Genomic DNA, 24,601 nt, shown 5'->3' with positions numbered 1-24,601 from the left:
AGAAAAATCTATATTCATTGTTCGAGTAGGAGTATCACGAGTACCTTTGCCTTATTGTCAGATATTTTAAGTAGAAGTGTACTTATTCTCTTTTTAGGCCAGGGGAGAGTTCTTACCGAAAAAATGATACTGATTTTATAAACGTGGGTATATTAAAATCCCAAAGATAAATGAAATAAATTCCTTTTCGTATTCCACATTCTTTTTAATTAACAATCCAAACTTGAATTCCTTGGACTGTTTGTATGACAGACCTTGATAAAGTAAGTCTCTTTCGGCATTTTTCTACTTTAGATCTATGGTTAACTAAGATTTGCAAACCTTATTGTCTGCTCTGTACTAAATAAAAGTAGTTCTAAAAATAGTGTTTTATTCTGCAGGGAGACGAGATAAGAAAGAAAAGTACCTACTACTTTCAAAAAATTATTTATTATTTTCAATTTTCCAAAAAGAAAAAAACAATAAATCTTTTGAATCTGGCGCGCAAAAGGCCGCCATGATTCCTGCGTAAAGACATCTTTTTTTATATTGTCATGGCGATCGCATGCGGAATGGACTTCATTCCGGTGCGATTGTGGAATTTAGTCGTATAAAAGGTTCTTGTGATTCTTTCAAAATTCGGTCGCTTCGCGAAGGAGTTTATCGGGGCGGGCGGAGGAAAGTTATGGCGGAGAAAAGAAGTTCGGACAACGTCGTTATGCCGGACATTACCGAAGTAACCGAACCCGATCCTCTGTCGAACCCGGCCGAGCATAATGCCGATTGCTCTGATGGCGATACGGTATTGTCAACTGCGATCAAGGCGGCTCGGCGGACAAGCGACTCAAATGGCGTTGTTACGGTGCCCGTGTCTCTGCCGGTCGGTACGCTCATCACAGGCACTACGTTTAACGTCATAACATCGGATCAGTTGCAGCATTTCAAGCCTATGCTATGTGTGGATAACGGCTTCATATCAGGTGGTTCAGTGCCAGAAGATATAAAACCGACGCATATAGTAATACAAAACTCTCCATCGCCACCGACTGCTCGCGACAAAGATCAGGATGCACCAGCAAACTCGTCGCTTTCTAGCAAATCAACGAGGAGTCGATCATGGGTAGAAACTGCGAATATGCCCATTTTGCCTGTTAGATGTAAGAATACTTCAGCAGAACTTCATAAGCAGAGGTTAGGATCTGGAGGTCGAGGCAGATGTATAAAGTATGGAATACAATGGTACACACCAAGCGAATTTGAAGCACTTTGTGGTAGAGCATCAAGCAAGGACTGGAAGCGCTCCATACGCTTCGGTGGGAGAAGTTTACAGGCATTAATTGATGAGGGTATTCTGACTCCACATGCAACTAGCTGTACATGTGGAGCATGCTGTGATGATCAAACTGGTAGATTATTGAATTAATTTTTACAATTTATAAGACATTGTTTCATTATATCGGACTGTCTCACGAGACTATTTTTCTGGCCTACCAACATTGAATATGCTAACTACTAGGACCAACAAGGCAGTCCAATGCTCCAATAAACATACAAATTGTAAGGTTAACTGAATTAAATACTTTTCATAAAACTAAATATTACATTTTAAATTTCAGCAATGGGACCAATACGATTATTCACCCCATATAAAAGAAAGAGGAAAAATCAGGAAGGTAAAGCATACATTTATATCAAACTACCCAGTGCCAGATAAAACTAGAGCAGGGCCTCACAAATCTCTTGATTTTCATTAGGAATGAGAGTTTGGAGTCACAAAAAAAATCAAAGTAGTTGACTCTTAATAATAACCTAATAATCTGGCACTGCAACTATCTGAAAAATAAGTTACTCAATAATCAGTTTATATTAAGTATACTCAATAATTATAATTATTTTTAGGAACAGAAGAGAATAAAATAAAAGTGAAATGCGAAAGTACACTCACTGAAGCTGATGTTGACAATATTCACCAGACCAGCAGTAACAGTCATTCTAAAGAAGCTTGGCAGACTATTACAGAGGGACTAGACTCAAATCCAGATTATCAGCTATTGGCAAGTCCAGAAATGACTACAGGTGAATGGATTTTTTTTTTATAAATTTCAATAAATATTTAGAACTGTCTGTTTGTAACTACTTTGACTATGTACCAGGATCAGGACCTTGCGATCCACCAGCAAGTTGATATTCAGGCTTAAGAATATGATATTTTAAAGAGTACAGTTGTAATTGTTGATCAACTAAATAAGCTAAACCATATGATACAGCTTTCCACAAGGAACAATATTATTATTGATTATTATCCAATTGATAAAATTAATTAAGATGGTGTTTATAGGGCATAATAATTTAATAGTCTCATTTATAACAAGTAGCCTTATTAAGGCCTAAGCACTTTTGCAATGGCAAGTCTGCCTATTAGTAGTCACTTCTCCGACAGTTCTGTAGGCAGAATGTATTTGAAGAAGCTGGTAAGAGACTCCGCAGTTGCTCTTTTCCAACATCAATATTTTTACAATTATTATTCTGTCATGTGAGACATAAGAGACAGCAGTGGGCTTCCAAGCAACTTTGACATAAGGAAATTCATCAATTGTATAGTAATTCATGTGTTTGTTTAAATTTATTCATTGGCCGAAATTACTTTAGGATTTATGTTAATGCATATTCATTTATAATCATTAACTAAGCTCACATTTCAATGCTATAATTTGAGTTGAGTTGGGATTGAGTCTTTACAGTGTGTGAAAGCCATTATGCACTAAAAAAGTTTACAGAGTGTGCAGAAATATCCTATGTAAATATCCTATTGAATTATCCTATGTAATAATAGTAAATATGCTATGATAAAGGATATATTATATCTAGAAACTTCCATTACTAATTGTTGCGAACTTTTATTAGTTTTGTTGGAGTTATGCAATTTGAAATCATTTTTTTAAAATCTGATACATTACCAAACATGCAATTTTTTTATGAGAAATCATGTAAATGTTGGCAATCGTTTAGTGTATTTTCTTAAAATTATTTACGCAAAATAATGTGTGCGAAATTGCTTGCGAAATACTCATGTTGCTTTGCGATTAGGATACAGCAGACATGCACCTTTGTTGCCTACAGTATTTAGTATTGTAGCATCAGATGCACCTAGCAATGGTGTGTCTGCAGTAGTGGCCACAAGCCACAAGACTTCCTTTAGGTTTTATTTAATTATTATAAAAAAAATTCATTGTTGCTGCTGCTTATTCTATTCTGCATGGCAAGTATTAACTGTGAAATGTAATTTGTTTAACGTGTAATGTATAAATTGCATTGCAAAGTATTGCATACTATTAAATGATGTTTGATCATGAATGAATGAATGAATGAATACACTTTTATTGTACACCAATAAAAGTGTATCATGTTAAGATAAAGAAAAGTTATAGAGATATGCACCTCAGATTAACCATAAAAATTATTAAAATTAATTTATAGCTTTGTGCTTTGTGAGTGGTAGTGGTTTGTTGTTTCTAACTCTTTAAGAAATTTTAGTTTCTAAATTGGCTCAGTTATTCAAAAACTGTTTGGTGCTATTGCATATTTTTGTTTGGGAGTTTTCAGTACCAAATTGGTGATAGAACATTAGGGGTTGTCTCATGTCTGTCCCAGTGCCTCAAAGCAATTTTTTTGCCTATACTGGATATTATTACTTACTTGAACCATTCTGGGTTATAGTTTAACGAACCTAGTACTATTAACCTTCATGAGCCCTTCATAAACACTTCCCTACATGAGGCCAGTGGCGTGCATAGAGGTTTTTACCAGGGTCGGCATAAAGCAGAAGGATCGCATAAAATTGAAAAATTCTCCTTCTATACAAGCTGTATGCAATTTTTAGGGCAGGCAGTGCATTTGTGCATCTATGAATTGCACGCCACTGGATGAGGCCCAGTGTAACGCATGTTCCCTTCCTGCATAGTTATAAAACACTTCCTTCTGGTTGTTATTTTTGTCTGGTTGTTATTACGGAATGTTTTTTATTCAAGTTTTAATGAATAAATAATAGTGCTAATTTAAATGCACACAAATACATAACTAAGTAGCACGACTAAAATAGTATTATTCTTTTCTGCTGGTGTTGGTGAAGGTGCTAGTACGAAGCCCTACGGATCCTTATTTAAAGTTATTTGTTTACTTAAAGCGTAAAAATCTGCTTCGTTTATGGGAGCATCATAGCCCTTTACCAATGCATCGGGGTGTCTAAATGAAACATTTCATAGCATTGGTATTGTTGTTTATTGTGCGCAAACACGACTGCCAATGGTGGCGAGAACGGGCTGACTCCCCGTGTGTCGTCGTGCAATACATTTTGTAGTAATCAGTAAACATATGTGTCGCTACATCAACTCTTTTGAAAAGAAAATAAATTACAAAAATCAACGAACAAAATCTTTGTAAAAGACAAAACTCTTAACAAGTAGGTTACAATGTATATTGCTGAGCGCGCTGCAATATGATTCGGTTCGATGTACATTTTGTAGTCATCAACATAAAAAAAACATCAACAACATAAAAAAATGCACTGCACGCACACATATGTGTCGCTACAGTCCAAATATTTCTCAACTACCAAAACCATCGTGAGTGTAACTTTACGTGCAATTACCTCAAGGAATAGGAAGACGCTGATGATGTTGGTGATCCTGAAAACAAATCGAGAACAAAGCTTGGGAAACCAAACAAGTGGCCGATTTAGCCGCTATATCACTGCGCTATATGACTACTACCGTTTTGGCGCCAGGTCTCGAGAGCATGGCTCGTTCAATTTGAAGTCGTCGTTGATCCACTGAAGACATCTGATGACCAGAAGTTTCACTACATCCTGAAAAAACTCGAGCCGTCGGTCCTACAACACGTTACAGATATGCTGTACGACACACAAGCCACATACAAGTACGCCATGATCAAGAGACGACTGCTACTGTTGTATTAAAAGTCTGAAGTCGAAAACTGTCAAAAGCTGATCAGTGGATTAGAACTCTGCGATCAGAAACCCTACGTTCTGCTACGCAAAATGCGAGAACGGCTTAGTCACCGAAGAAGAAGAAGGCCTGAAGATGGCTCAACCACTTATCAGCACCAGTCCGCTGCTGTTAATAAGGAATCGTGGTTTGACACGCTCGCTGCAATGGCCGTCAAAATGATAAAATACACGGGAAGTTAAGCAATCAATTTGTTAGCTACAATATCTCCGTCGTCATTGACCCCAATAACCCCAACTACCTCAAGCAATCTGAAGACGCTACATGTTATTTTACGAACGTAAAAACATAGAAGCTAAACACTAAGATGTAGTCCTATATAGGATAGGCATTCTAAGAGTTATAAAAAGCCTACTCTTAAGTATTTATAACTCGTACTTGGGATTTTCTTCATTTTATATCATCTGCATACCCTGTGCATACCCTCTATGCACGCCACTGGTCTTATATATATTTATATATAACTAGCTGTTGCCCGCGACTTCGTCTGCGTTTGTTTTTGTTTTTGAGACACATGGACATTAAATTTAGGTGTAGTTGTACTGAAAGTTTAAGTTGTGTATTCTTATAAAAAAAATCTATTCGCATAAACAATATCTGTCAATATCACTTACAAATAATAGTAATCGTTATAGGACGAATCGAAATCGCATTGTTAGTTGTTTTATATGCTAAAGGTTAACGAAAAACATTTCTAACATTTTTTATATAGTCCATGTGTAAAATCGTCAAACTTTTTCATCACCTCTCCCAAAGGTACTGAGCTTAATTTCGGGATAAAAAGTATCCTATATTACTTCTATTACCTCCAAGAATATGTTTCCAAAGTTTCATGATGATGGGTTCAGTAGTTTTTGCGTGAAAGCGTAACAAACAAACTTACATTTACATTTATTATATTAGTAGGGATATTAGTAGGGATTGTTACCCATTTCACAAATTAGGAGAACAATGTTTAATAACAAAAGTATTGGCTACACCCAATCACAGGCACGCTATTTAACGCGTTTAATGTAAACTTACACTACAGATTTATTTCAAAACAGCAATGTACCAAATTATATTATTCGTCAAACAATTACCTACCTAGGTTGTTCAGAAAGTTGTTAGCTACGGAATAGTTAGTTATTAATCTAGAAACTTATTTGAAATGACGGCTTATTTCAAAACAAATCTCCTTGCTTTAACTCATCAGCCATCTATGCGTAGTTCATGTAATTAAAATACCTATTAGACTCGTTAAACCTTTTTGAGAATACTTTGAAAAAAACTCGAGCCCCCGGTCCCTATGGTGCCAGTCTTTTACTAAAGTTCCCAAAGTCTATACTTCTACACCAAAATGAAACTGTTATCAGGGTTTCCGTATTTATTTTTAATTTTTATTTTATTTTTTCTCTACAAGTTAGTTAGCCCTTGACTGCAATCTCATCTGGTAGTAAGTGATGATGCAGTCTAAGATGGTAGCGGGCTAACCTGTTAGGGAATAAGGTAGTCATACCCTAATCGGTTTCTACGCTACATCGCATCGGAACACTAAATCGCTTAGCGGCACGTCGTTGTCGGTAGGTTGGTAACTAGCCACGGCCAAAGCCTCCCACCAGACCAGAGAAAATTTGGAAATTATAAATTCCCAAATTGCCCCGATGATGTCGTTGAGGGTACCATGGCGAGAGAAGCGACCAGCGCTTCTTAAACAGTAGAGTCTATGGTGACCGTAGGACAACACGGTCCCAGCGGTGGCATCGATGAAGTTGAATTATAAAGCCTAATCACCACCAAAAGAGTGGTGTGGCCTAACATTGTACCTACCCAGAAGGTTGGCAGAAGGGAGAGCATGTAGTCAGTAGCTGGACTCTTACAACAGCGAGTGACGCGAGCACGTTCTGTTTTGGATGTTGTCTAATCTAGTAGCGATTCAAAGGTAAATTGTTTTATAAAATGTCGTCTCGCTATTCCTTCGAAACAAAAAAAAACGGCAGAATACTGGGACTAAGCGCAGTCCAATTATTTCTTGCCCATTTTAAGTGTCACACCTGTGAATCGCAAAGAACGGGTTGTTATATTTATACAATGAAGAGTGTGTGTCCTGTAAACAGAGAAGAAAAAAGCTTGCAGCGAATCAGTAGAAATTTTGTGTATACCAAGATCTCAAGATCTCCATACATTATTGTTACAGAGGCCTGAGATGATGCCTGGTGGCTTATGGAACAATTTAAAATATTAAGGAGATTTTGTTTTTTCAAACAATTATCCCAATTTTGTAATATAGAATTAAATTTCCAAATGTGAGCCATAGCCAATGTTAAGGCCATATATGGATTAATTTAGATCGCAGATCTTCATGCAGATCGTTTTTTTTAGTGGCCTAAAAAGATAAATTGCTCAATGGTGCGTCCGGAAATGATATATTAGAGGATGGATGTTTGGAGACCATTGCTTAAATAAACAGTCACTGGAGAAAAAAGACGAGCCGCTCGCTTACCTACCAATAAAGAACTACGTTCTTTATTTTTTTCCTTAAAAAAACAAAACTGTGCCGTTTGATGCAATGGGTGTCTCGCGGAAAGATTTTCGTACTATTTGTTTATCACTATAAACGAGGGTTATTTGACACAAAAATACAAGCCTCATTTAGAGAGACTGCTGCTGCGTTAGCAAAAATTCTAGATCCGGCTGACAAATGCAGTAACTCATGAAAATGGCATCAGAGTAAAGTGGCTAATCAAGGAGGATAGACATATTAAACATAGAGAGATTCAGGCTGAACTAAATATTGCATCTTGGGCATTTTCCACCATACAGCATAGACACCTCAAAGATAGGAAGATATCTAATTCTCTCTCATTCGAAGAGCCCAAATTACTTAGTGTTGATTGGTGAAAATGTATGCTAGTAAAGCTCAAAGGAGGAACTAAACGTATCCTACAGCTATCGGAAGCAACAATCCATGCAATGGGTGTTTGAAGAAGACGAATTACCCACTCGCGGACCGGTCGTCTTTAAATTCAATCGAAGGAGTGTTATTAAACAAATCATTGCGATTACGACGCAGTGGACCAGTAGCACTAATTAGAAGACCGTAGAGCAGTTACTAGTCATTGTGAATGTTATTGCAAAGTTTCTCTGACAATCGGTTCCCGTGGCATTCTTCTCCACCAAGATATCGCACCCACTCGCACATCTGCTAGAACCAAAGTCATTCGGGGCCCAGGGTACAAAAAATACCCGTGCAGCCCAGATTTAACTCCATGCGTTCTTTTTTTAATTAGTATGGCGAAAAAATGCTTTGTGGGCGAAAATGTAACAAACACTGCACAAATTCTAGGTCGTCGAATGTCACCGATTCTTCAAGATACACTTTTAAATGTTTGAAAGCTGGTTCACCTGAATTTAGAAGTGCATTGTAGTTGGATAGGAATATTTTAAAAAGCTATAAACAAACAATAAACAATTTTCAATTATTATAATATTTCACTTCACTTCTCGGTAGAATCTGCCTTTCGAACTGGCGGTAGAGTCCCTACAAAAAGACAGACTTGATGTTTCAAAAGTGCTTATGTTAGGCCTACTTGAAATAAATGAATTTTGAATTTTTATTTTTTTCTGACAATTTTACGAACAGCCCCTCCTAGTTTCCAAAGATAATGGCTTATAATTATGGGAATTTTATTTATTTGCTAGTGTCTCGTGTGAGTGGTAATTTGAACTCGAATTACATAAATAAACGCCTATTTCAGCATAATATCTGAATGAGAAATGTAATAATTTAAATGTTATATTTTCTTTCTTTTTAGGTGGTCCAGATATGACCAAAATAATAAAGAGATTGGAAGACATTGGCCAGACTCTAATTCATCTTTCCAGTGAATTAAAACAGTGTGTTGAAGAAGTAAGAATTGTCAGTGCCAGACAATTGGACAGACTTGAGCAAGAGCGTGCAGCCTTAATGCTTGAGAGTGTGGATACTGCCGTAGACGCAGAACAGGTGTCACTGCATAGTGTTGATGAATCACTCTCAAAAAAGGTACAATCTTATATTGCCCAATTAATTTTTTAACCAACCGACCATGTTGAATTAATTATACAGATATTTGAGGCAAGCACATTGCAGGATCACACTCATTATATTCGACATATTCTTATACTCCATTTTTCAAACTAGATAGATGAGGAAGAGTTTTTCTTTTTTATCTGTAAATTAGGATTAAAGTATAGTGGTGAAAGCTAGGAGTCAAATAGGAGTCAACAAAACACAAACGTACACTACAACTACTGTTACATAATATATTATTAGACGGCCGATTGGCGCAGTGGGCAGCGACCCTGCTTTCTGGGTCCAAGGCCGTGGGTTCGATTCCCATAACTGGAAAATGTTTGTGTGATGAACATGAATGTTCTTCGGTGTCTGGGTGTTTATATGTATATTATAAGTATTTATGTATGTTATTTATAAAAATATTCCTCAATCACCTTAGTACCCATAACACAAGCTACGCTTACTTTGGGGCTAGATGGCGATGTGTGTATTGTCGTAGTATATTTATTTATTTATTTATTATTGTACTATACAGTGCAATTGTTAAATATTATTTTATTATTAACTTATTAATAATTAAGGTTTTAATTTTGATGATATTATGTGTAATTAATCTGTTAATACAATTTTCAGTGTGCTAACTGCAACCGTGAAGCATCAGCTGAATGTTCCTTATGCCGAAGGACGCCATATTGCTCTACTTATTGCCAGAAAAAAGACTGGGCATCTCACCAAATTGAATGCCTACGAACTGTTCCAACCATTCATTCGGACAGCCAGCAGCATCAATCCATAATGCTTATTGTAGAGAGTCAGCATCAGTAGTATACCAAACTTAAAGGTTAGAATAATGTTATGCTCTTTAGTATGGGATATTCTCAATTCAATGAAAACTTTAATAATAATCCATAAATTTATAAATAACTTTCAATTTAAAGTAATAATCATTTAGGAATAAATTATAAAAAAAAGTGTTAATAATTATGTTTTTAAAAGATTCTCTAAATTTTGAGGGATTCCTTAATTTCATTGTAACTACACTGTGCTTGTTTGTATAATAGTAGGTTTGTTTAAATAAAATTTTAGAATGAGTATGTTACATTTAAGTTTACTGAAATGTTACCTTTTAGTATTTGAAGTGATTCTTTTCTAAGCTTCGTATCACTTCCTAAGTAATTCTGAGTCACCTGTAGTGTTGCGATTACTGCTTTGTCTTTCTTTATTTATAGACTAATAATTATGGTGATCATTACCAATTTTCGTTTTTCATCTGATAGCCCAATTCTTGAGGCTATATAACTCCTAAAATGTCACCTTCACGAGAGTTTATATATAAGCATCGAAATCTTAATAACAGGACACTAGAAATGATGTGTCGTCGCGAACGTGACTAAGAGCACACCAATTTGTTGATGTTTTCTATACTTAACCGCCTGCGAATTAGGTGTTAAAGGGCATTTCTAGTATTTTGATATTAGAATTTCTAAGTGGGAAGTGAGTAATTCTGAGTCACCTGTAGTGTTGCGATTACTGCTTTGTCTTTCTTTATTTATAGACTAATAATTATGGTGATCATTACCAATTTTCGTTTTTCATCTGATAGCCCAATTCTTGAGGCTATATAACTCCTAAAATGTCACCTTCACGAGAGTTTATATATAAGCATCGAAATCTTAATAACAGGACACTAGAAATGATGTGTCGTCGCGAACGTGACTAAGAGCACACCAATTTGTTGATGTTTTCTATACTTAACCGCCTGCGAATTAGGTGTTAAAGGGCATTTCTAGTATTTTGATATTAGAATTTCTAAGTGGGAAGTGTTTGTATTGTAATTTATGTTATTGTATAATGTACAAGTCATGTTGTACGGAGTGAATAAGGTGCAGGATTTATTGGTTTGAACTACCTAGTCTCGGGAACCACCAGTCAGATTTGAAAAGTCCTTTTTGTATTTGATATCCCAATTCTTGATAAAAGTTAAAGGTTATTTTTAAAATTACGCTACGACCATTAGGAGGCGAGCGAACGACTAGTCATCTTTAAATCGCTATACTCTCAAATACTTCTATTAATAATGTCTTAATAGTAGCTCGGAAATACATAGGAAGCCCTGTCACTGACTGAGACATCTTCTTTTACTTCTATGGCCAATTTTCCGCACTTCAGTACTTGACTTGTTGTATGGCGAATATCCCCGTTGTTGTTGCCTCAAGCAGGCTGCCCAGGTTGCTAAGTTAGTTTATTAGGTTGATGGGTTTTAGCCCCTTTGTTTGCCTAGCATATGTTTGTTTTGGTTTAGGATTATGATTGTTTTGCTTTCAACGTGCTTTTTCCAATGAGATTGCAGCGTGCCCGCGTGACTCCCAGAGTTCCAGAAATTTTACCTCACTCAACAAAGAAGGTACGTGTTGATAAGGTTTAGAGAGTTCAAGTTTAGAGAGTTCTGGGCTCTTGATATTGTCACTCAAAACAGTATAATATAAAAATTATAGTTTTATCCACTAAGTTTGATTGTTTTTTGTTTTTTTTTTTTATTTTTTTGTATATTTTTTCACGAATTTTTAAATGGTTTTTATGCGGTCGGTTTTTTTTGTTTTTTTTTACACGATATATTCACTTCCTTATTAGAATTAGAAGACGGTAAATCTAGTAATAGAATATGAGGGAGAACGGGCAGAAGCGTCGTTCGAATCAACTTTTACCGTTATATTGCTAATATAGTTGTAACCGAAAACCTAACGTTATTTATCAATATTCTATTCAACAATAATTAACATAGATCGTTCAATTTTATTACTGTCCTTTCTTATTTGACACTCGCAAGGTTAATACAAATCGGTTGACATAACATTGATCAAAATCGGTCCACGCGTGGGGCTTTTAGAACGCCACATAGACCAACATAGACCGATAAACGCATTACGCTGTCTAGTGCAGTCAGGTAAAAATACTTGGTATCTGATTTTAATTGATGCTAGTGGTAAATCTATTAAGGTTTTGTACCTACAAATATTGATTTTAGCCATTGTTAAGAATGCTTAGGTTTGTAAGTAAGAGACAAGCTGTCGCCCTCTTTTGGTTTTTATTGTTCTGCCCAATAGGTGCGCGTCGCTATGTACCGAGAGTAGTGCGTTCATGTAAATGTTATACTGACATCCTGTTATAAACTCACTTTCGTCTCTTCAGCAATAAAACGACAATTTTTTATTTGTTTCTTTGGTAACTTCTGTCGCAAGTCAGTATATACTTTTTCAACTTCCAAAGATTTTTTCCGCATTATTTACGATCTTTAGTTAAAGCTTTCCATACATTTTTGTATTTCACTTTGTTAAGTACAATAGGCAAGCTCTTAAGAGTATCGGAGTAGAGGGAAACTATTAATGCTGCTAAACCACGTTCATGATACTGTATTTTAAAATACGAGTGTCCTATGAATTACCGGGCACTGAAAGCAGAAAGGAAAACTTAGCGATACATTTTTAGAAGCTTACTTGAGTCGGTACTTAACATGAAAAAGTAAAGATTAATTTTATGTACAATAATCGTTCATCCTTATCAAAAACACCGAACTGCATAATTTAGGGAGAACTAACTTTCGTGAGGGATGTTGGCAGTTTTCTAAAATAACCATCCTGGATATAATATTATGTTACACATATAATATTATATGGAGACATACATGTCATGTTATTCAACTTGTATGAACCTAGTCTTCTTATACGATAACAACGTTGCGTAGTACCTAATTTTTGCATCCCTACATAAGCCCCTGTTTTAACAAATAAATACAGCAAAGATGAAGCAAGCATAGTATATTAGTTACCGAAAAACTAAACTAAACTTTTCTGTGACGCTTGCTGAACGTTTTAACCATTTTTCTGTGAATCCACAAAATTATGATTTCTCTTATTACTAGATTATCAAGAAATCCGTGGACCATTTTATTTGCCACTAATCAACGTAATAGTGTAAGATACAATTGTTTAGTTGTTATAGTACCTAGGTATTAAAATAAAACTTTTTGAATGTTGTCATCATAACTAGCAGTATTTATTAGGTTATTGTCACTGTTTCATGTTTGTCTTTCTATCATTGTAATTTTTATGCATGTATGAAAGTACGGTAATAAGTAAGGTTATTTGAGCATGCACACTTGTATGAAACTTACTTATGATACTTAAATGGTAGCTTGTTCTACGTTTAAAATGTTACTTAATCAAACAAAATATTTACAAATTATTAACCGTTATCGTAGGCACACGTAGAAATTTCTAGTACATAATTACTAACTTTTATTAAATGTAATTTCTGGACAGGTACATAATAAAATGAATTAAGGTCATACTGTTAACCTGAATATACTAGAGGATACGTTTGATTGAATTGAATATTTGTATTTATTTATTTTAAGATAATATAGGATATCCATATTTCATGCTATTTAATCATTGTATGTTATCAATGCGAAAGTGTTAGTTAGTTTGTTTGTGACCTATTCACCGATTTTGTTGAACATCAGCAAATATATTGATTGTTTTGCTTTCGACGTGAGATGGACACATGATGCTTTATTATCCGGAACAGAAACAAACTAACGTTCCTAGTTACACTAAACTAAACCCTATGTTACATTTTTGCTCGGCTACACAGCTAAATCGATCTTGGCGAAATTTTGTATAAATATAGCTTGGCATCTTAGAGACGTACTTATGATACTTTATAGGCAGGAGACAAAAAATGTATTCCCTGATGATATATCCATTAACAATGGATAAATTTGTTCCCCTGCCAAAACATGCCATCAGGGGAAAGGAGAAGTTAACACCCGTTAGACACATCGAGCTTTTACGGCCGAAAGCGTATCCGACCAAAATTTTTTAAAAAGGAATTGTAAAAGAAGGTTTTTTGGTATAATAAATAAACCTTCTTTTGGAATAAATTTTATTTGTCGGCTACGCTAATCTGGCGGTAAAGGTTCGAAATTATAAGTGTATTATTTGGATATCGGGGAGTAAATAAAACTGTGGTAAATATACATTTTGCACATAACACGTCATAAGTTAAAAAAGCACTGCCCAACCTAAAATTTTATAAATAATTAATCTGGGATGAAGATTTCTCCATTTCTCCACGCCATCTTCCAGCCTACCCTGGTAAAAAAAAAACCTTTTGCACGCCACGGCTTTAAGCTTAATATTTTTGTGATATTAAATGCCTTTGCACACTTTATCAATTTCACACCGACTTAACTGAATTTAAGAGCATTGGTATGTGAGCTTTATGTTATGTAACATCAAACAAACTTTTCAGTATTTTTGTGCTAGCCACACGTCGTTCACCTAACAACACTCCATGTCCCATAACTCATGTTATATATAAAGCTTACAAATCCTATAATATGAATCAACTCTGTGTTTAGTCGACAAAGCGTGCGAATGCTATTATTCTTACTATATATTGTCTACCAAAAAGATTATAAATAGACTTACGATTCTTTAAAAATATTAACATTACCTAATAATGAATTATCGTGTATTGGTTATCTTTTTTTGTATATATACTGGTATCGATAAATAAATTTGTTTCATGGTTACGTTTTTGGAAGTTTCGAAATAAAACTCAATTACTATTATAAATTATTAATTTTACTTCGTGATTGAATTTTCTTTACTCTTAACTTTGGAATCTTGTACCCTGTCTTTTTTTTTGTAAATTCCACTGCAAGTTAGCCCTTTGTCTGATATCTCACTTGGCGAGATGGTGAAGTAATGACGCGGTGTAAGATGGTAGCGAAGTAAACCTGTACGGGTGTTTTTAAACTGGTGAACCGAGTTGGGTGCGGATTTTTTTATTGATTTGCAGGGTCTAGCGATGGTCCTTACTCGTTTTATCAAAGTCGGTTCAACCATTTCGAAGTCATAGGCGGTATGGTTAGATGCGGTAGGTTCCTCGGACGCAGAAGGTGTTATTGTTTTACTTTTAAAAATAAGTGTGACCGAAAATTTTAAACACCCAGGTATTTAAAATTCGAGTAGACTGCATGTTTGGAGGATTATGGAAATTTTGGGTCTAATGCTGCAGCCAGGACATCCAGCACTAGAGAAAATCTCACTAAATATACAGCAGATATGACGTATCAATTACATTGTCGTGCTTCGATTAGTGTTACATTTTGTCGTGTTTAATAAAATGACATTTATGGTGCTTGGATTCATTTGACCAGTATTTGAACATCGAATGCAATGTTTGCAACACGACGAGCTGATCCTACAGCCAGGATATTATATTTTCCGTGCTTAGATTCTTTTTGATCAGTATTTAAACATGCATATTAGAATGAAATGTTGGCAAAACAAGGAGTAGAATATCAAGCACACTCATCATCATCTTCATCAACCCATTACCGGCCCACTACAGGGCTAGGGTCTCGTCCCTGAATGAGAAGGGTTAGTCCGTAGTCCAGCCTGGCAAAGTGCAGATTGGTTGACTTCACACATCTTCGAGAAAATTATGGCGAACTCTTAGGCATGCAGGTTTCCTCATGATGTTTTCTTTCACCGTTGAAGCAATTGCTTAAAACGCACATAACTTAGAACAGTTAGAGTTGCGTGCCGGGGATCGAACTCTGTCCTCCCGAGGTTATCGCATCTTCCAGCATACTAGTACAACATTCTGGTAGTAGTAGTAGAGATTTTTGTGACAGCTCGTTCGGGAAAGCACCACTGCCATCTTTATTCCTGCCGCCTTTTTTAGCAATTTTATAAAATTTATAAATATTAAATAAATACAGAATATACGTTTTGAATACTGATTTATTCAAATTTTATAATTATAAGTTTTAAATAGGCTACATTCACTGCAGTTATTACAGTTTTGCTCCGACACACGTTGCAAATAAATAAAATATTACTCATTACTGCTGGTACATAAATATTCTTGCGATACGATTCATTCTGAAGTTTAGTAAATACTATTAATTGAAAGGTGGAGAAATATTTAAGAAAAGGGAAGAAGTATTTTTTTCCGTTAAATTACTTATAGCACACTGGTATATTAGCAGTTGGTTTTAGTGGTATATATTTTATATGACGTTTAGCTTCTTCACTTCTTGACAGTACTTGTACTCTTTTTGATTGAGTTCTAAAGAATCTCGTTACTAAAAAGAAACTAATGTACGTTTGTACGAAACGTGGAACATGATTTCCATTCCACTAGTGACTATATACTCGAAAATAACTAGGAGAGAAGAACGACTTACTAGTAAAGGTGAATCAATGAATCGGCCTTCACCGTAGAAATATCTTTTAGGTCATGAATGGTAATGAATCGCTATAATTGATAGAATCTGGTCAAAGTATTTACATTAATTTAGGTCTTGACAGCTGTTATTAAATTAATTATATTTATTTTAATCGCTAGGGCACACTCCTATATTAGTATTTCTTCCTGCCGCACTTAGCGGTATTTGCACAGGGGTGTCTTTTATGGTAATGTTTCGTATACAACCGGTGAATCCTCGCTTGGACCGTACTCCGCGTACTCTGTTTATGGGACGCTCGTGTCCGCCGATATATATGGCTGACCGCGTATCTGTCGACCCTGATACGCCGAGGCCAGCATCAGAGAAGTGTCCGTCAACACCAACTGAGACCACGTGGTGTGATTTCACCGCTGGAAGTAAGAAGAGAAGCGTTCAATTACAATCATAATTATAAGTAGTGTAGAAGCGGGTAGTGATTGACATCTTGTTATCTGTAATATGATGTCAATTACTAGTACATAGACTAAATAGTTGAAAAAATATTATGATGTCATCCAACCAAAGAAATCTAATTTTATATACATATTTTTAAATCGAACAGCTCTATCGAGCTGTTCCTCACGGTGTCACCCGCGTTATACGTTAATACGAGATTGGTAAGTATATGGTACATATAAAGGAGGCTAGGATTTTTGTAGTACATAAAAGTTGATAATTCGGTATGGGCATTTAGAAAATTTCTTTTGGTTTGGTGTATGAATACTATTATTTCAGGAGTGTACCATCCATTTACTTTTATAATAACAACACTTTTTGGGTGGTGGTTTGGGTCAAGTAAAAAAACACTAACATACCGTGTATTTTATGCCAATTGCCATCACATAGTGAAAATTTGTTGCCCAATTTATAGCTGGCGCTAAAAGGTCCCTTTCCATTCTCCACATTGGCGACGACTTCGTTTTCCATAAGCTCTAAAACCATGTAGTCTCTCCTACCGTGTACACTTAATAAAAGACCGGTAGAGTTGCGAGGTTTAACTTCCATGGATATTGAGATTTCGTATCCAACTCTAAAGTTTTCTAAGAGCTGAAAATGAAAGTTATATGTTATAATTATTGATTATTGTTCTGGTGGCAAGTTGGTGTACAACTGAACATGATTGGATCGACTGAATGGCCTTTACTTTTCCCCTGTGCTTGATAGAGCAAGACAAGCCTATCAAGCACAGGATATCCCTACTAATATTATAAATGTCAATGTAAGTTTGTTTGTTACACTTTCACGCAAAAACTACTTAACCTATCCTCATAAAACTTTGTACACATATTCTTGGAAGTGTTAGAAGTTACATAGGATACTTTTTTATCCCGACATTAAGCTCCAATCCTTTGGGAGAGAGGATGAAAGTGTTTGACAATTTGACACCATAACTCCGACAAATTATAACCGATTCAAATAATTATTTTTGTGCTATAGAGGTTATAATATGTATTTAATTTTGCCCAAACTTTATGTAGATCTGATGAATTTGGTTGGAGATAGAGCACAGAACTCCTCAGCCAGCAGCAGCAAACCCCTCATTTAAGGCTTAGCGATACTGAATACTTTAATTTTTTTAGAACTACAGCTAAATTGAATGCCACATCAAAAACAAAATCGAACGCAGACGAAGTCGCGGGCAACAGCTAGTAACAAATAATTTTTCCTATTGTTGGTAGACTCCAGACGCCCACTCTTTCCAAGAGTGGATTAAAACGATGATGGCTACCGGTTAAAAAGATGATGCAAGTGCTAAAAATAAAAATATATCTACGTATATCAATTTCAGAAACTTACTTTCAAATAATTGCTATGCCCAGTGTTCGAAGGGCCGAAATAAACACCATCTTCCACGTTGTCCGTGCAACGGAGGGAACTACTCCTGAGAAGAATATCGGTAACGTATTGCGCATTCATCATAAGGCCTTTAAGGCATCCCTTAAATGGCTGATAAAAGTTCTGAAAATAAAAATACAAGATGTCAATGTTCTCTTATGGGTAACATAGCAATTAGTTTGATTTCTGGGCCGAGTCAAAGGTATTGCATTATTCTATCAAAATTCTCAGTCTGAAGTCAGGAAATCCTGTCTCTCGGAGATAACGTACGTAAGTCTCTGTTATTATTATCGCTTCCTCCTCATCGTGCCACCATCTGCTTTCACCAGACCAGACCAGTGGCTTGAGAAGGAATTGTCATTCCTCGTCGTACCACTGAATCCGGATGATGCTCTACTTAATTTTCCTTTAGATATGACTCTATTATACTTAATACTTAACTGGTCGTAAAGTAACTATTATTGTAATGGCCACGTGGATACCATCGTCACAGACGTCGTTGAAACTCTTCCGTACGCCTCGTAAAATAAATTTTAATCTGTTAGTAAGTGTTATAGTACTTATATGTGAGCCCGGCAACCCGCATTGGAGCAGCGTTATGGATTAACTCTTCAACCCTCCGTGGCCAACGGTGAGACATTAATAGTGTATTTTTTTAATCTGCTTGTACTAAAATCTGTAAGTAAGACTTTAATGCAGCCTTTTTTACCTTAAGATTACGGCCGATGCTATTGGACACATTTCTCAAGCCGCCATAGTAGAAAGGTGCTGTTAGGCCGGCTGGTGCGTTGCATGTGACGCTGGCTTCACCGTTCCATTCGTTAACGACGGTGAGCTTCCCATGGCCGCCGTACCTCACCAGTGTCACTGTGTGCCACTCGGTGTCGTTATATGTACCAGTGGATATAACTTCACCGGTCTCGCCACCGCAGTTGAACGAGAAGTGGAGCTGCGCAAATTAAATACATTATTTTTCGTTGTAGTAAAATTAGCTTGATGCTGCTGAGAGACCGTTCGATATACCACCATGCTGCAGATAATGGGAAAGCCCACCGAGATACTCGTGAAATACTACTTGTCGAAAATACGACCTGCTGACTAGGTAGGTATTCATTTCGTTGCAAAGAATTACAAAATCATGTTAAGGAAAAATATTGAACTAGATACGCACTTTTTAAGGCATAATGTGCGTTTAAGGCTTCTAAAATAAACTTACCGACTGAAAGAAAACTCCAGCCAGCGATGTTCTTAAATGCAGTATCAAAACAAAAAGAAATTCTCTTGGATGTTGATTTAAATTTGTAGTATTTTTTTAAATATAATAACAAAGATGTGCTAGATAAGATAAAACTGATCTTACTTTTGCGTCTTTCATATAAAGAGCTAAGAATTGATCCGGCGCTCTCTCGGCTGCTGCGTAGAACATAAGTCCTCCATGTAGATCGAAGGTGCGGAATGTGATGGTAAGATCGAAACCGTCCAGCTGTCGGCCAGGCAACTTTGCATATTCTATACGACTGTCGTTTTGTGTACCTATTAAAGGGATTCAAATTTTAATGTTTGACTTCTCTAGAGCTTTTACATTGATATTCTATTAAAAACATTATTTAAAAGGATCACCTTACTTAGGGACAAACATTAGATACAGAAAATAATAAAGGAACATAATTCATTAATATTATTTCGAAAATTAGTCTTTCTGTAGCCACACAGTTCACAAAGGACTGGCTGCAATGAAAGAAAAAGCAAGCCCATAGGGGCGAGAAGTATGCTGGTATACCTTTCGCTCCCATGTTTCGTTAATAAAGCTAGGGGTCCACTAAAATTTGTCGAGACAGGAAGGGCAGCACTAGCATTGTATATTGACTTTGACATGTTTTATAAGGGGGACCCCTGAAACCTACACTAAAATCGCAATGCTTGGAGATATTCCTTTTGCAAAACGATAGGCATCCTAATGGTCAATGTATGGTTTTTTGTATCTTATCAATATTTTCCACATCGTTCATCATTCACTGTTAGATAAAGGTACCTATTTCTATTTATCCAGTACAATACAATCAAGGTATAAGTCGATTGTGTATTCGAGTCATCTACATTCATCGATATTGCGAGCTTAGTGCCCCGCCTAATGCCATTTAAGCCTCAGAGTGAGCTGAGCTACGTCAATAAACCTTTTGTCTTTACGGTGTTTTTCATTTCTGATTCACTGATGAGATCACAAAGAGTTGCTTTCCGTTTCAGTATTTTTTACCAGTAAACACGGCTAACTATTAAGATATTCACTAACCAAATCTGTAACCTTCCTCGGGATCACCGATTGTATACTGTGGATCGTACGCTAGAGAACACCCGGTTTCGGGAAGTGGAGGAGTTCTTCTGGTAGTCGGCATCGATCTTGTGTTGTTTACGGTTGTTGGTATGAACGGAGATCTTGTCGATGTAGGGACAGTAGTGGTTACAGGCGGCGCTCGCGTCGGTAGCTCCGTTATAGGCCTTTCGGTATTAATGACCGGGGATTCTGTAGAAATAAGTTTAAGTATCTTAAGTTTAATAATCATTAAATTAAGTACAACTGCTTTTCAATTAAGTACTTTAACTGGTTTAACCAGTGCGGCTAGCAACTTGTTAGATGCAAACTTATTTTAGCCGATAAATAACATCTGGCACGACATTTACGCGCTTAACGGATTCTTATCCGTCATCGGTAACTGAGTACCTAGAAGTTATAGAATGAACAATTATTATTTATTGCTGCTATTGTTCCAAATCTATACATAAACGTATCGTAAATAATCTTTTTTACTCATTGCAAGATTACTTCTTGAGTACGCTTTTTATTATAAATACTTAATACTTTCTTGAGTACAAGCTGATCGCAGACTGTCAAAAGAGGCTTAAAAAATCCGCACAATACGAAATCCTCCTGCGCCTTTTGTACAACTTCTGGTTTTGATTCTATTACCTGTTAGTGTAGTTCCCTCTTGTTCAAATATTATCCTGGGAGTTGGTAGAACATCATCACTAGTTGGTACTGGCCATAGTGTTTGATCTAAAAGTTAAGGAGTGTTATTTTAATCTAGCATTTGTAGTTGTGTGTAAAGGCATTGTAATCTAGGTTTCTATCATCTTTCGCCACTTTTCAAATAGTCTATACTTTATCGAAGATGCGCAATGTAAAGGTAAAATCGAAACCGTCCAGTTGCATGCCAGGCCACTTTCGCATATTCAATAGGTACGACTGTAGTTTCGTGTACCTCTAGAGCTTTTACACGACCTTTTAACGGGCTCTATTAAAATCATTATTCAGAACGACCACCTAATTTATTAATGTGAGATATATGGTGGTTACTAACTTGGCTTAGAATATTTGTGTAGTGATGTTGGTATATTTGACCGAATATTTAATGTTAGCATTGACAAATATCCTAGACACGCCATTCCCACATTAACCGTACCAGTTTATGTTTAGAATTGATATCAAAAACCGACAAGAGAAAGACTTTATGGTTTGTTTGACGTCAGTGCTTGTTTGTAGTTTGTACAAAAATAAAGAATGTCTTCCTATTGATGTTTTTAGCCAAACAGAGCCAAATCATGAATACGCTACTGCAAGTTAGGTTCCACCACAATTGGTATTATTCAAAGATTTCATTTTAAAACAAATAGTTAACTCGAGATTTACTAAGAAGACAACTTAGAATCACCATAATGTTGTATTTTAGTACAAGTTGATGGTAAAATACTATTAGTTAGTATACGTATTTTACAATATTGAAAATTTAATGAGTGAATTGTGATAAAAACCTGGTGAGGCGCCTCCAGTGGTCGTAGTTTTGCCGCATCGTCCAAAGGTAACACTATGGTTGTTGAACGGCTCCAAGAGATTCAGAACTCGTCCATTAAGACTGGCGTCTGCTATGCATCCTTTGAACGCGGCTTTGGAGCCCACTTTGCCACCGACAACGTAGTTTGCCTTTACTCCTCCGATGAAGAGAACACCATTCAGTATATGCAACGGTGCCGGCGGCGAATCAGTACTATAAATATAAATTTACTTTTATTGGTGCATCACAGACAACATATCTGCAACTAGATTAGTTAAATATCTTTTCGGTAAAAATACAGCTTTTGTTCTATTTAGCAATAGTAGGTATGTGAGCTGTTAAATGGATCATAGTTGTCATAATCAAGAATGTTAATATTATTATATACCTACCTACCTGCCTACTTACTAAACTTCAAACGACTGTACGCATACTAGATATATTAAGGTTACGAGCAATTTTGTTTTTTTAACCGTTTCACCGTTTCCTATTTTGCTTAATTAACAGATATTAACAGATATTAAGGTTAATTAGGTACCATAATTTTTTTTCTTAACAGTGGCATGACTGGTTTTAAGTTTGTTTAATCGCACGTTCTTAAGTCATTTCGTTAAAAATTGTCTCCGAAAAATATCCTTACCTAAAGTAGTCGAAGTCATCAACTACGAGTCGTAAAGCTTTGTTGTTATGAGTTACAGCCACCACGTGCCATTGAGAATCATTGTATGTATTGAGACCTGTATCTAGCACTTCACGTTGACTCATGAGTACTAATTTACCTGTAATATTAACAAAATTTTTTAAGTAGCAATTATTATTATAGTAATACGATTTTATATGCTAGGATCTAGTGCTAATTTACATGTACTGTTAACGATGTTATATAAACAATGATTAAAGTAAACCAATCTTATATGTTTTGATCACATGGATTCATGATATCAAAAACGACAAATCAAATTCAAATAAGTTTCATTCATGTAGACCTATTAACTATTAACCTATCACAGGCACTTATGAAGTGTCCATAAATATTGTGAATGTAGTTATCACCTAACATTATTCTGAGGTTATAACTACAGTTCTTAACTTAAAACTAAAGTTAGGAGGGTGGCAAACGTGCTCTGTTCTAAAAAGAGCCCCCAACCGATTTAGCAGGGGATGACGTATTTTAAAGGTTGTTAGTACGTAATGATACACATGCTATTGATGTACAAGAATGATTTAAAAAAATTGTTACACCAAGATTCTAACAAATAAACATAGCGTATATTTTTGGAATAGTAATATAGTGTTTTGTCGCACCTCAACTGAAAGCTCCAATCACTTACACTTCATAGATAGTTATTAGCCTATTAGTTATAGTTTAAAATAAAGAATGTATGTATATTAATCTAAAACTACCCTTAAAATTAAAATTTGCTATAAATTAATGTTTTAAAAATTACCTTTTATAAGTGATAATGAGATGCTATCTGGCATGGATGTCGTCTGAGTTCTGCTAACATAAATGAAGAGTAGACCATCTGGGCTTGCGGTCTTGAACTTAAGAGTCAGCTGAACGTTTTCTGTAGTTATATCTTTGTACCATAAGTAACTATTGTCGCCGGATAGAGACACTAACGATGCAAACTAGAATTAAAATAATATAAAAACAATAAATAGTTTACAAGTTACAAGATGCATATAAGCAGAAACTTTACGATAATCTTTAATATATAGGTACCATATAATCGACACAGACTGATTTATGACGAAATTCTTACACACTGTGAAAAATTTTTAAAATACGCTAAGAACAGATTTAAAAAATCCATGACGACAATATTATTGTAAATATATAATATAATACTAATATATAAATGTATTGAGTTTTTTTACGGTTGTTCCGTTAAAACTATTAAACTATACATCCGGTTGAATTGAAATTTTGCATCCAAGTAGAGGATACATGGACTAACTGATAGGCTAACTTTTTTATAAGTGTTAAATCTCCGAAGTGTATAGCGGGGGCGTTAATGATTAGAAAAAATCATAAAAAACAAAATTTTGAATTTTAACGCTTTTAGACATGAAATTTGGACAGAATATTTTTGGGCTATGTTACGAGCAAACAAGAATGTATTGAATGAAGTTTAAATCTCAAAATCGATAACGGGAAAAAAAATGAAAATTTTATACTAAATTTCCACAGACTTAAAATTTAATAAAAGATTCACGTTTGTTAAATTAAGGTCAATTACTATAAGATTTCGAAAAATTTTAGACCTAGAGGAGATTGTGGGGGCGTTAAAATTATTTATATAATTATAATTGTTGATAACATCATAAAGGTTTTTTTATAGTAATAAATGATGGACCAAGCTGTGGTAACCTAATGGTTAGTGAAAAACAATAATTTGTTACACAAAGTGAGGAACACTTTGAATGCCATGCAAGGAACACATCCTATAAAATGACACCCTTCGGACTGGAACGCAACTTAGCAGCTTAAATAGGCATGGGGGTAGTAGGAACTTCCCTGGACAAGCTTGGCCACAAAATGCTTTAATAGGTGCTACTAAAACTTTAAGTGCGGAAGAGTCTATGTAAGATT

General features: G+C 35.6%; 2 protein-coding genes across 3 annotated transcripts in view; one reads left to right on the top strand and one right to left on the bottom strand.

Moving 5' to 3' along the window:
* The first annotated feature begins 500 nt into the window (after nucleotides 1-500).
* LOC120636116 (deformed epidermal autoregulatory factor 1) lies at nucleotides 501-14,635 on the top strand. Of its 2 annotated transcripts, none has more exons than XM_039907412.1 (5): nucleotides 501-1,385; nucleotides 1,596-1,652; nucleotides 1,885-2,055; nucleotides 8,798-9,027; nucleotides 9,673-14,635. In XM_039907412.1, the coding sequence occupies exons 1-5, from the start codon at nucleotides 545-547 to the stop codon at nucleotides 9,862-9,864; spliced, it is 1,491 nt and encodes a 496-aa protein (XP_039763346.1). In that variant the 5' UTR covers nucleotides 501-544; the 3' UTR covers nucleotides 9,865-14,635. The 2 variants fall into 2 exon arrangements, with proteins under 2 accessions (XP_039763346.1, XP_039763345.1); XM_039907411.1 differs by having other exon boundaries at nucleotides 1,879-2,055.
* A 1,201-nt stretch (nucleotides 14,636-15,836) lies between these two features.
* The window catches only part of LOC120636686 (laminin subunit alpha), a 49,189-nt gene continuing 40,424 nt past the window's right edge, over nucleotides 15,837-24,601 (bottom strand). Inside the window, exons 53-62 of the mRNA XM_039908254.1 lie at nucleotides 23,454-23,637; nucleotides 22,646-22,784; nucleotides 21,986-22,218; nucleotides 21,144-21,230; nucleotides 20,469-20,699; nucleotides 19,539-19,711; nucleotides 18,888-19,127; nucleotides 18,140-18,301; nucleotides 17,158-17,389; nucleotides 15,837-16,713 (exon numbers count right to left, since the gene is read on the bottom strand). Of these exons, the coding sequence (XP_039764188.1) occupies nucleotides 16,451-16,713; nucleotides 17,158-17,389; nucleotides 18,140-18,301; nucleotides 18,888-19,127; nucleotides 19,539-19,711; nucleotides 20,469-20,699; nucleotides 21,144-21,230; nucleotides 21,986-22,218; nucleotides 22,646-22,784; nucleotides 23,454-23,637 (1,944 nt within the window). The 3' untranslated portion in view covers nucleotides 15,837-16,450. The remainder of the gene's footprint in view (nucleotides 16,714-17,157; nucleotides 17,390-18,139; nucleotides 18,302-18,887; nucleotides 19,128-19,538; nucleotides 19,712-20,468; nucleotides 20,700-21,143; nucleotides 21,231-21,985; nucleotides 22,219-22,645; nucleotides 22,785-23,453; nucleotides 23,638-24,601) is intronic.

Source organism: Pararge aegeria, chromosome Z (genome assembly GCF_905163445.1).
Source record: "Pararge aegeria chromosome Z, ilParAegt1.1, whole genome shotgun sequence".
Classification (NCBI taxonomy): Eukaryota; Metazoa; Arthropoda; class Insecta; order Lepidoptera; family Nymphalidae; genus Pararge; species Pararge aegeria.
The sequence above is the reverse complement of the archived record's forward strand: the minus strand, read 5'-3'. Positions and strand labels throughout refer to the sequence as shown.